We start from the raw sequence: 13034 nt of genomic DNA on the forward strand, positions 1-13034 counted from the left end.
GAAGCGGAAGTGCTGGTGGCGCGCTAGTAGGAAGTGGTGATTCCTGGAGGGGAGATGGCCGCGCTTGCTCCGCTCCCCCCGCTCCCCCCACAGTTTAAGAGCATACAGCATCATCTGAGGACGGCTCAGGAACATGACAAGCGGGACCCTGTGGTGGCCTATTACTGTGAGTCTTTCGGAGTCACCGCGCCCCCGTTAGTGTGTGCACTTCGGGGCCCACCCACCGCCCCAGGTTCCAGGGGCATGCCCCGCCCCCTGGCTTTGGACCTGAGCGTTGACCTCCGGCCTGCCCTGGAAGCCGCGCTGCCTACCTCGCTTAGGCAGCCAGACCTTCACCCCAGAAACGCAAAAATCCCGAAAGCGCGGTGCTTTCCACCGCCTCTCCGATCTTATACTTAAATGCTCCAGAACTGAGTACAGGGGCTTGTGAACTTTAAAACACATGCCCCGCCCCATCCCCAGGTTTTCTTCGTGTATATATGACAGGAGTATCCTGGGAATCCTGAAAATAACATGGAGAGTCGACTCATGGACTTGGGGTTAAGGTAAAAACGAGTCACTTAGAGTAGTGTGAGTGCATGATAGTGCATGATAGACAAGTTGGACTTGGGGTTAAGGTAAAAACGAGTCACTTAGACTAGTGTGAGTGCATGATAGACAAGTTGGGAACATACTAAGTGCCGGTTAGTACGGCATGGAAGCCCATTGAAAACTCGTAAGTAGTTACATGGAGAGAGTATCTGCTATTTAAAAAAAAAAAAAAAAGTCGAATTGACCATTCCCCTGTCTGCATCCAAGTTGCTGTCCTCCACTAAGGAGGATATTTAACCTTGACTTCGTTAAATAATACCTGTAGTTGAAACTTTGGTAGCACTGTTCCCACTTACAAATACATGTCAGCCCACAATTGGTGGAAAAACACAGATTTGTTCGGACTTTTCTCTATGTAGTGAGTAAAGGGAGTAGTTGTAGTGGTTTTATGTAAACTTGGTTGTGTATTCCATATTCCAACTTCACTGCAAATAAACAAGTGACCACACAACTGTCAGTCTTCTGAAAGGCTTTTTTTAGAGTTGGGAAGCTTCATAGAATGTGTCCTTTGTTGCAGGTATTGTAAGGTTACCCCCACTGTCATCCCTGCCCTACTCCATGTGTACCCCCTTTCTCAAATGTGCAAACCTCATGCTCTTCACTTTCTTGAAATATCCACCTTTCTGCACTTGACAGACTCCTCTTTATTCAAGACCTATGGAAAATGTCACCTCTTCTGTAAGAAGTAGATTGATTATTCTCTGTGCCTGCCCTCATTTTGTTTAAATCTTACAGGATTATTTCCATTATACTTGTTTTTGTTCTTTCTGTGCCTGAAACAAGGACCACCGAATGTTCTTTGGATATGTGAGAACTTTTCTGTAGCAAGCATTATTAGGCTTTATGGCTATAGTTCTTGCATTCATGGAACTTATATTCAATTGGGGTAAGGGCACTAAACAATTAGACAGTTATATTATACAGAACAGTAGAAGGTTGTGAAGAAAAAAACAAGAACAAGAAATATGGGAACACTGGGAGCAGTAACGGTAGGGAGTGCAGAGGGAATTTCAGCTTTACCATCACTGAGCCGACATTTGAACAAGATTGAAAAAGCAGGCATTGCATCAGTGGGAAAGGATATTCTCCGTAGAGGGAATAAAAAGTGTTAAGGTTTTGAGGCAGAAGCTTGCTGGAAGTCAGAGCGAGGAGACCATTGTGAAGAGAGTGGACAAAGCCAAGGAGAAAGTGTTGTGTTAAGGACAAAGAAGTAAATGCTCCTAATAGTAAAATAAATACCTAGTTCCTGCCTAAAACTAATCCCTATTCATGGGCTCTGTATTATATCTTTTTGACTGCCCAAGGATTCATTTCCTGTGTCATTATCCCCTGTTTCTCTTGCTCTACTTTGTAAGCTTGCTCCAGTAGCCTTTATGTAAAAAATAACAAGCTCTGGGACCAGAGGATGGCATAATGGTTAGATCGCTGGACTTCTGCATAGCCCACGTGATTCGAGTCCTGAACCTGGCAGCTTGAAACTCACTCCAGGTGCATGTGTGTGCATGCCCAAAATCCCAAGTGCAGGAAAAGGGACTGTGGTGTGGCCATACCCTCGGGAGGGTGATTTCTCACTTTCTATTTCTCTCTTTCTCTCTCTCTGGCAAGCACACTTGCCCTATAGTAAAAATCTCTCTAAGATAATAACAAGCTCTCACCATGACATTTTTCTAAAGTACTGTAGAGTCCTGTCTGCCCAGCTTCATACTTAAACTTGAAATAGTTGCCTGTTTTTGCCTTTGTATTCTTATCTCCCAGAGCCTTTTCAGCGCATTACTGTATGGTTTTCATACCCGCTATTTTGCTAAATATGCTCCTGTTGGGATTGTGAATATTTTTATTGCTAAGTCCAGGAGACACTTTAAAAATGTTTTTGTTATGAAATATGCATAATAAAGGACATACATAATGTACATACAGAGTTTAAAGAAGAATAATAAAAAACACCACATTTAATGTTATTGGATGTTGAATTTTTGCCTATTTAGTGTGTGGGAAATGGTGTCAATTTTGTATTGCAGCTGTGATGTTACAGATGGAAAGTTCTCCACCTGACCTCATGTGACTTGTTATAGTCAGACAGCTGCAATACAAAATTATTACATAGGAGCAGCTCTGCGGTGCAACACTAACATGCAACTGGAGAGATGCTGGCTCTCACTTGGGGACTACAGTTTGAATCCTCAGCCTGTTTGGTCTGAAACAAGTCAGGTACAGGCATAAGTTGCCAAAATCTGATGGGCTCTGGTGGAAGGGGATTGTGGTATGACCAGATCCTATGGAGAGTGCTTATCCTTCTCTCTCCCTCTCTCTATCATGAATAAAGAAAAAAGTTTTAAAATATACATTATATAAAATTACCTTCACGTTATGTATATAAGATATATATGAAACATAACTAATTTTTTGTTTAGACTGTGGTCCCATCCTACATATATCTCTATGTATATACAACTATTACATAATCAAAAAAATTAAATTAAAATTTGAAACACTTCCAGGCATCTTGGATAAGGGATACATACTCAACCAATATCTTAACTTTTGCCAATCCTTTTTGTGTCCTATGATAAAAAAGAAGACTTTGAGTGATAGAAAATGATAAATCTTTATACTATTTTTATATGTCATATACACAAAGGATTTGGGAAAATGATCTCTGCTGGAGTAATAAATCCTTTTCTTTTTGGTATATGTTTTTTAATTGCCAGAAGACACATGAACTCCAGAGAGAGCAAGCGAGAAAGCACACCCCAGTGGAGTATAATCATGCCACAATCCTTTTTCCTCCACTTCTCCATCTCATCAGGATTTGGGATGTGCATACACACATGCCTGTCAGGTTTTTCAAGCCACTCGGGCCAGATTCCAACTATGGTTGGCCATATGGGATCAGGCTCATCATGCATAGCACTTAATTACTGTTCCACCAGGCCATACCCATTTTTCATTTTTAAATAAAATTTGAAGCTGACTAATGGAGATGTCAGTCAAGAAATAAAATACTATTTGTTAAAATATTATTTGATTATCTCCATGTTAAATTTATAAAAATGGAAGTAGGAATAGAAATTCTTTAATAATCCAACTCATCTTGATGATGCTAAATCAGAATAATTTATAGATAATTTGACTTAACTCATAAGATACATTTTTAGTAAAACTTTAGTTTTTATATTTAATGGCTATTAAGATAGGTAATATTTTTGTTTTGATGAAGTATATACTATTGCAAAGAATCAATTCTGGGAGAAAAAATTTAATTCTTGATACCTTATTTCATAGGATGGTGTAAAAATTTTAATTTCATTTGCATACAGTCTTTTGCAGAGAAGTATGGTAGGAAAGGCAATTAAGAACTTCTAAGTATACAATACCTTCCTTTATAGAAATTTTATAGACTAAGTAAAATGAAATGTGGATTAAAAGGGAAAAGAACAAGTAGATAATTCTTTTTTAACAAGTTTTTGCATTTAAAAACAGATTATGGTGGATACCAAATTGCTGTGGTTATTTAAATTTGAAAGAGTGATAGGATTTTTAGATGTCAATATTTGTTGTTGTTTAAGAAACACATTTTCAGTATATAAATGTAAATATCAGATATAGTGTGTGTGTGAAAGAGGAGGGTCTGAGGAAGGACATTTAGAAGAAAAATAGGGAGGCAAAGCATTAATAGGACAAAGAAATGTGATATTATCTGTTGAAGATATCTTATAGTTTTATCAACTGTACTAGGGAGAAATATTCTCCTCTTGAAATAATCCATTTTGTAAGCCAAATAATGTGATTGAATGTATAAAAGAAAATGAAATTTTTTAAAAAATCACATTTTCTTTGCTTGTCTAAACTTCTGGTGGAAAGATAGAGCTAGATATCAGCTTAAAAAATGTGAAGAGATACATTTTTATAATCTAAAAGCAGATAAGAATTTTCTAAATTACTAGAGAAAGGAATTTTTTGTGAGGAAATAAATGGAGTATTCTGCTAAACTACATGCCAGTTCATTAAAGATTTTCCATTCTGTTTTATTTCTGGAGCTTTATATGTACTCTTTGCCTGAAATCTCTTTATGACTTTCTTATAATTTGACTTCCTCCTACTGATTCAGTACAAATTTTACTTCTCGCACATTGCATCTCAAAATATTACTATGTATTACACTAGAATGTAAACTTTACAAGACGTATGTCTTATATTGATACTCATTAAATTTCTAATTTCTGATACAGTACCTAAGACTTAGTGGATATTTATAAAATTCATCTGTTGGTTGAATAAATAATTATACAGTAATTGATAGCTTTTTAACATGCTATCTCTAATCAGTAAAGAAATGTAATAGGAAGTGTAGTGTATCTTGTTTTAGCTTATTACCTTACTCTGGTTACAATAGGTTTTAGATTAAGTCACTGATCATGTCATCATTTGATATGCACATTGTGCCTCCTCCTTTCTGGAAATTAGAAATTTAACCTTTATCCCTCATATCTCTCATAGTCAGCCAGTCATATTTTTAAATTATATTTATTGCTTCGGTTTCTCTGGACTTATTTCTATCCTTGCCTTATACCTATGCTATTATCACAGCTTTTTACTTCAAATATGTAGTCGTTGTTACCTATGGAAAGACTTGCTTCAAATACTAAGTGAAAAACACAGAGAAAATTATTGGAGTGAGCTGTTAACCTTCAGCAATTCTAAATGGCACAACCATACTAAATTAGCAAACATTCATTAGGAAAAAATATTTCCAATAGAAAAGAGTAAAGAGGCCAATATTTCTAACAAAACACTCATATAAATCCATTTTTTAAAAATCAAGATGCCCATAGATAAATGGATAAAGAACACATACAAACAACTACTGAGGGAAGGAATACTAATTATTAACATTCACCTTAATTAATAATATAATTTAAATAGCACATAACTCTTTGACTATAAAATTATAACTCAGTGTAAATGAATATATGGTAAAATCTTTATTGACATGGCTGGGCGAATTGATACAGAGTTTTTTAAAAGCTTTTTGGGGGACCAGCAGTTAGCATAATGGCTATGTCGCTGGACTCCCACGTAATCGACCGTGGTTCAAGTCCCGGACCCGGTGGCTTAAACTCACGCCGGGTGCGTGTGCGTGCGTGCCCAAGATCCCGAGAGGAGAATGGAGGAGAAGGAATTGCGGCGTGGCCATCCCCCCTGGGGGGTGGTTTCCTGCTTTCTGTCTCTCTGTCTCTCTCTGTCTGTCTGGCGAGCGCACACGCCCTATAGCAAAAACCTCTCAAAAAAAAAAAAAAGCTTTTTGGCAAAAGGTTAATGTGTGTAATTTAGTAATTCATGTGTGTGTGTGAGAGAGAGATTGTGCAAATATTGAGTAAATTGTTATATATCCACTAGACAGAAGCCAATCTAATCATTTAAACATTATAAAGGTTTTGTATTTTTTTGTAACATAGGGAAAAGTTTATCTGAAAACTCAAGATATAAAATTATACACAAAGAAACACAAACTATGACAGGAACTTTAAAAATTTATATGCTTGGAGAAAAGGATTGTGGCTTGTAGGTTCAAGGATTTTTTCCTTTTCGATTGCTGTTTCTTATGATTTTTACTTCTGTTAGTGGATATGTTTTATATAATGTAATAATGTAAAAGAAAACTATGAAAGCAAAAGATATTTTTAAATCCACCTGTAGTTGTCCCATATGCCTGTCAGAAGAAACACAAGCATCTTCAGTGATCCCTAATGATTTGACTTCTTAATCTCTTTTGTAGTTTTAAATAAACCAAATTTTACTTCGTTCTGTTATTGGATGAGGATCTGGGGAGCATTGTGGTGGGATGCTGGGTTCTTGGGCCCAGACCTCTAAGATTAGAAACTCATCCCAAGACCCAAATAAAATTGTGGCCATCAGAAAAGTGTGGAAAAGGGAAATTTCATAGAATTTGTGTATATCTCTTTCCTCTCTTTAATGAAGTCAAAAATGCTTCAGCCCCTAGTAAAGGTGGACACAATAATATATATTTTGAGTGTCCCAGTTCAGTACTGTAGGTGCCATAAAATCCAGAAAGATCTTTTCTTCCTTTTTAGCTATTCTGTTAAGTAACTTGAAGTATGAAGCTTCACGTTTGGTTTTCCTAAAGTTTCCTGTAGGGGGTGACATTGTAAAATTAATAGACTATTAGTGAAGACGTGTAAATATTTTTGAGAGTCCTTGTTTATATGATCATAGGAAAATTAGTACAGTTGTTCAGGGAGTAAGGAAAACATTATTTCAGCTATGAGCTATTATTAAGACTTAAAGTGATAAAATTTAACTTAGATTCAGTAAGGGCAAATAATATTTTATTTGTTGATAGATGGTAAGCCACGTGATAGTAGCATTACCAATCAGTTGCCCGTTACTATTTTGTTGTTTTTAATCATGCAGAAATGGATTTGCAAAGGTTGAACAACTTAGCTAAGCCAGTAAAGAGAAGAAGTTCTTTCTGTTTTTCTGCTTTCTGAATCTATGTGTTACTGGGTTGTCAGGAAACCCAACAACATAGTAAATTGGAGTCTGGTTTGAGGGGTTTTTTTACTTTATAGTCATTTCCTCCCTGTTTTATTTTGGGTAGCTTATATTGTACCCCAAAGCTCACTTATTCTGTTCTTTTCTTTTTTCTTTCTTTCCGTATTATTTTTATTTTTTGTATCGATACTATGAATTTTATATAGTGAATTTTTCATTTCAAATATACTTTTCATTTCTAGAAGTTTCATTTGTGTTCCTTTTTGAATGTTCCACTTTTCTTTTATATTGCCAATTTTTCTTTCTTTCTTTCCTTTTTTAAGTTTCTTTCTTTCTACAGAAGGAGCAGTACCCTTAACAGAGTCTCGCAACGTGGATGGTTTCTTCTCAAACTTTTTCCAGCCAACACCTGGTGTGTACTGGCAGACCCTGGAACCGAACTCCTATCTTTCAGATGGCTTCCAGTATTGCACAGCATTACACTACTGCTGTGCCACCATGGCTAGGCCTTTGCAGTTTTCTTTAAATACTTAAACAATAGTTTCATAATATTTTAATGTTGTTATATGGTATTGCCATTACATTCTTGTTGTTTAAATTGCTTGGCTTACTGTCGTACTTGTTCTTATTAGTCGTATTTCTCTACGATTTGGTACTTTTAGCAACTTTTGATTGGATATAGGACGTTGTTATTTAAGGTATTTAATGGAGTATGTGGTGTGCCATTGAAGGGATTTGATCTGACCTCTCATAGTTAATTTGCAATTAAGTTTGATCTTTTTGTGCCTTCGTTTTTTAGTTTGTTTTAGTGTTTGTGGGCCAGTTGAAAGTAGCTATTGCTCTAGAAACAGGTTTACCTTACTACTTCAGTATTTCTTTTCTACCTTTTACTGAATACCCTGGGTAAAGATCTGAAATTTCTGGTAAATTGGAACTTGACTATATTGTAGTGCAGTGGGAACAGTTTAGGTCACAATTCCTGTTCATTTGTTGGCCTTGAGTGGTTTCCCCTATACATGCACATGGTAGTATTAAGTCAAGTCTCAAGGTTACCCCTATACAGATTTCTGGGTTTATTTTCTGTAGAGCTTCTTCCCCTTCAGAACTCTGTCCCTGCATTTACAACTTTCTTAGTCTCTCTGAACATCTTGTTTTCAGATAGAAGAGTACTCTGCTTAAAACACCTCCCTGGGCCTTATTTTGGAATATGCCTCCAGGCAGAATGCTGGGCTAATTTTTGGTATCATTTTCTTTCTATAGGTATCATGGTTTTCTGCTGTCTCTGTTGTTGAAAACTAGATTTATATATTTCATCTTTTTTGTTGTTGTTATTTTCCATGGGACAACATATCTAGTTACTTCATCATGGTCAGAAGTAGAATTTATGATCTCATTATAATAATCAGATTGTCACTTAATGTCTGCTTTGTGTCAGCCTAATGCTAATATCCAGGATCCAAGTGAGTATCTCTGTATTTTATAGATAATAAACAACCCAGACAGTCTTACTTTATATGTTGATTTTCATTATATCTTTTGGGGGAAGTCAACAGTTAGGTAAATTTTCCTTAAAATTACCATTTTATGAAAGGAGCTCAAAAAATATTTATGTTGGGAACCAGCAGTTAGCGTAATGGCTATGTCGCTGGACTCCCACGTAGTCGACCGCGGTTCGTGTCCCGGACCCGGTGGCTTAAAACTCACGCCGGGCACATGTGCGTGCGTGCCCAAGATCCCGAGAGGAGAACGGAGGAGAAGGGATTGCGGCGTGACCATCCCCCCTGGGGGGGTGATTTCTCGCTTTCTGTCTCTATGTCTCTCTCTGTCTGTCTGGCAAGCGCACGCGCCCTACAGTGAAAATCTCTCAAAAAAAAAAATATTTATGTAATAAATGATAAAAGCATGGGGCCAACTGGTGGTCTGGTGATTAAGGCACTAAACTCCCACATAAATTACTATAGTTCGAGGCCTGGGCACAGTGGCTTGAAATTCAGGCCAAGTGCCCTCGTGCATGTACAGAATCCCTAGAGGAGAGTGGAGGAGAAGGGATTGAAACATGACCATCTTCCCTGCGGGGGTGATTTCTTACTTTCTCTCGGTCTGTCTCTGTCTCTCTCATGCAAGTGCACGTACTCTGTGTCAAAAACCTAAAGAAAAAGTAAATATCGTTTATTAATAGACATTCATTCATACATCTTTCCTTTTGGGGGTGTGTCAAACTTTATGCACAATATTTTTAAAATTTGGATAATAGCGAAATACACTTGATATAAAAATCATAATAAAATTATTTCTTAAACTCAGAAGTCCTTTCACAAGGATGATACTAGCTATATAGCAGATATTTACACTAATTACACTGTATATCTATGAATAGGGTAATATATTCAGTTCTGTTTTTTGGAATAAAATTTGCTTTTAAACAGTATATCTCATTTTATTTGCCACATTTATTTCTCCTATTAAAGCATGAGTCTTCTCATGTGGTTTATATATCTTTCGTGTCTGTTTATGTCTTGTATTTTATATTTTTACATTCCTCGTGGAAAGGCAAAAATGTGTTCAAATATTAATGTTCAGATTCCATGGAACTTTGAATTACACATATCATGAGGATTAATAAATGTTTGTCTCCTAAATGCCACATTAAATTAAAAGGCAGGTTGGAAAGTATTTAATCCTTTTGCAAATATGCCTCATTACTCATCATCAAATATTTATTCATAAAAGTAAATACATTTCCTTGATGAAGTAAATCAAATATATTTTCTTATAGATAGTTTTAACTACACATTTATTTGTTCTGTTTTAGTGGTATTTTCCATGTTAGACATTAATTTTTCATCATATTACTGCTGCTACAATGATTAGTTTGTCTTGAAGTTTTATGTGCAAGTGATCCTTTTTCCCATTCCTGTGGCAAAAATATTTTTATTAATTTTTATAAGTGGAGTTAAGGCCTTTCTACTTTTATTAATATTAGGGAACATATCTTGTGATATGTTTTTAATACTTAAGAATTGTAAATCATATAAAATACGTAAAAGTACATCAGGCCCATTTTCTGTGCTAAATCTTTCCAGTTCTGGGATAACAGAGTTTTTACTGAATAATATTGTTGTAATTCTGACAAGTAAATATGTCTATAAACAAGAAAAACATGTAGGCTTAGCCAATAAGCTCTATTATCATTATTTTCTGGTTTTTTTTTTTTCGGGGGGGAGGTTTTTGCTATAGGGCGCGTGTGCTCACCAGAAAGACAAGAGACAGAGAGAAAGTGAGAAATCACCAAAATCACCCATGCCACAGTCCATTCTCCTTCATTCTCCTCTTGGGATCTTGGGCATACACACACGTGCCTGGCATGAGTTTAAGCCACCGGGTCCAGGACTCAAACCTCAGTTGAGTCCAGTGACAGCCATTATGCCAACTGCTGGTCCCATCATTACTTTCTGTTTCTGTTATCAGTCATGTGTATTAGATTAACTTTTAAAGGACAAGAAGTTTTGTTTATATTTGTCCTATGAAGGAAGATGATAATGGTTACGGTGATAGTGATGTGAGACTGATTTAATTTTTGCTTCTTAGGAGAGGTATAGTCACACCCATATTTTCTCCATTTTATTCTAAACAATAGAAATAGTTAAAGTAACAGATTAGAAACTAAGTTTTTAGACAAGAATAAATCACATAAATTTCATGGTAACTGGAAAGTGCTAAATTAATTTCTACAGGACTGTTTAATAATAAAGTCCTGAGATGGCTTTAACTGAAGCCAAAACGCATCTTAGAACCAGCTTCATTTCATTATCTGGGCTATCACCTATGTTGAATACCCATTGGTTTCCAAACTCAGTCTATCAAATTGCTAATTAGGATGCACAGTGTTTACTGCTATGGTAAGAAAATAAGGAGTGGCCCAGTTGTAGCATACACTGACAAGACACTGCTGCTGAACAGGCTGAGGCCACATGTGAGGCCCAGTTCAGTTTCTCGCCAGCTCTTAAAAGTTAGGCTCAATGGCACACATCTGCAGTCCCAGCTACATGGGAGGCTCAGGCAGAATGATCACACACTTGGGACCAGCGTAAGTAACATAAGCAAGACCATGTCTGAAAGAGTCAGGCATGGTGGTGCATGCTTGTAGTAAGACTCAGCTATTTGAGAGGCTGAGGTGGAAGGATCATAACATGACAAAACTCTGTTGAAAGAAAGAGAGTGTGGGTGTGAGAAAGAAAGATTTTATAATACATATTATAAAATCAAAGTTGGTTTCAGAGGAAAGTTAAAGGAGAAAAGACTGATTGTAATGAAACTAGACCAGAGTGTGTGAGGACATTGAGAGAGTCTTCAAACTAAAAACCTAAAGAAAAAGAAAAGTAAATATCTTTTTTAAAGTAAAAAAAATAATTTTTTTTCTTTGTTTTTTCTTTTTAATTTTGCTGTAGAGTGCATGTGCTTCTGAGGGTAGGGACAAGGGGAGGGGTTGAAGAGTAAGAAATCACCCCCTAGAGAGGAAGGCCACACTGCAATTTATTCTCCTCCACTCTCAGGATTTTGAGCACATAGACACATGTCCCCTATGTGTTCTCAAGCACCAGGTCCAGGAATTGAATCACAAAGTCAGCCCTGTGGAATTCAGCTGCCTTAACCAGCATCCCACCAGCTGGCCTAGAAAGAATAGTTTTTGAAATATATATTATAAAATCAAAGCTGGTTGCAGAGGAAAGTGAAAGGGGAGATTGATTATAATGAAAAAATAGACCAGAGTGTTTGAGGACATTGAGAGAGTACCAAAATGTAGGTAACAATTGGATACAGAGAAAGTGATCATTTTGCCGGTCCAAAGACAAGAAGTATGTGAGAGAAATTAAAAACCAAAAAAATCACTATTCTGGAGGACTGCAAATATAAATTATTTCTTTAAGTAACATTGGGTGTTAAGACAAAAAAGAAAAGGATTTGGGGAGATATAGGGCAGTATGTTTATTGTATTATGTAAAAAAATTATTCAATTTTACATGTTTATTTTTAATTTGCTACAGAGCACATATGCTCATCAGAAAGAGATAGAGGGAAAGTGAGAAAGAAGGACTCCATGTTTGGGATTCCAACCATGGTTGACAATGTGGGAGTCCAGCGCCTTAACCTCCATACCACCTGCTGGCCCCAGGAATTATGTTTATAATGAAACTGTAATTTCAGAGGATTTTGATGGAAGGGATGAGAGTGTGGAGTAGAGATTTGGGCTGGGTTTAGGCAAGGAAATATAGTTCATTGTTGAGAGGAGCAAGGATGCAGTAGAGCAACAACCTTTGATCAGCTATCCGTAATGGTTAAGAAAACACTGAACACAAATCTCCAATATGTTATGTAAATTAGATGTAAGTTACATGTATTTATTGATGTACTCACACTGTGTAGTATAAGGGGTGTGTGTGTGTATACATATATATAGCAAATATTAAAAGAATGAAATAAAAATACCAGCATAAATGTTAATACTTTTCCACCCATATCCTAGCCAATTGTTTTGCCCATCCCTTGAATCATAAGAGCCTCAAAGGCCTTGTCTTCAGTATAGTTTAGGGTAGTACCTCTTTTATGTGATATACAAGCAGCATGTCATGGAAATGATACCCGCTATATACCAGAGCCCTTTCTTCTGAAGCTCTTTTCTTAAAAACAGTCTTCTCTTAAAAATATTCTTCTCTTGGGCCAACTCCATGGTGCAGTGATAATGTGCTGTTAAAGAAAAGCCAAATCCCACATGGTGACTGCAGTTGGAATTCCCCGCCCATTCAATTTGAAACATGCTGGGCACATGCATGAATGCTCAAGACTAATGGGTTAGAAGACTGGAGGAAGGGGATTGCCACATAACCAGACTGTGTGGAGAGTGCTTATCTTTCCCTCTCTCACTCCTCCAC

General features: G+C 36.7%; 1 protein-coding gene across 3 annotated transcripts in view; it reads left to right on the plus strand.

Moving 5' to 3' along the window:
- The window catches only part of VTA1 (vesicle trafficking 1), a 74859-nt gene continuing 61825 nt past the window's right edge, over positions 1 to 13034 (plus strand). For 2 of the 3 annotated variants that reach the window (XM_027772900.1, XM_006151091.3), the window contains exon 1: positions 1 to 166. In XM_027772900.1, coding sequence (XP_027628701.1) covers positions 55 to 166 — 112 coding nt within the window. In that variant the 5' untranslated portion in view covers positions 1 to 54. The remainder of the gene's footprint in view (positions 167 to 13034) is intronic. The other variant, XM_006151090.3, reaches the window with a different exon arrangement.

Source organism: Tupaia chinensis, unplaced genomic scaffold (genome assembly GCF_000334495.1).
Source record: "Tupaia chinensis unplaced genomic scaffold, TupChi_1.0 Scaffold000313_1, whole genome shotgun sequence".
Classification (NCBI taxonomy): Eukaryota; Metazoa; Chordata; class Mammalia; order Scandentia; family Tupaiidae; genus Tupaia; species Tupaia belangeri.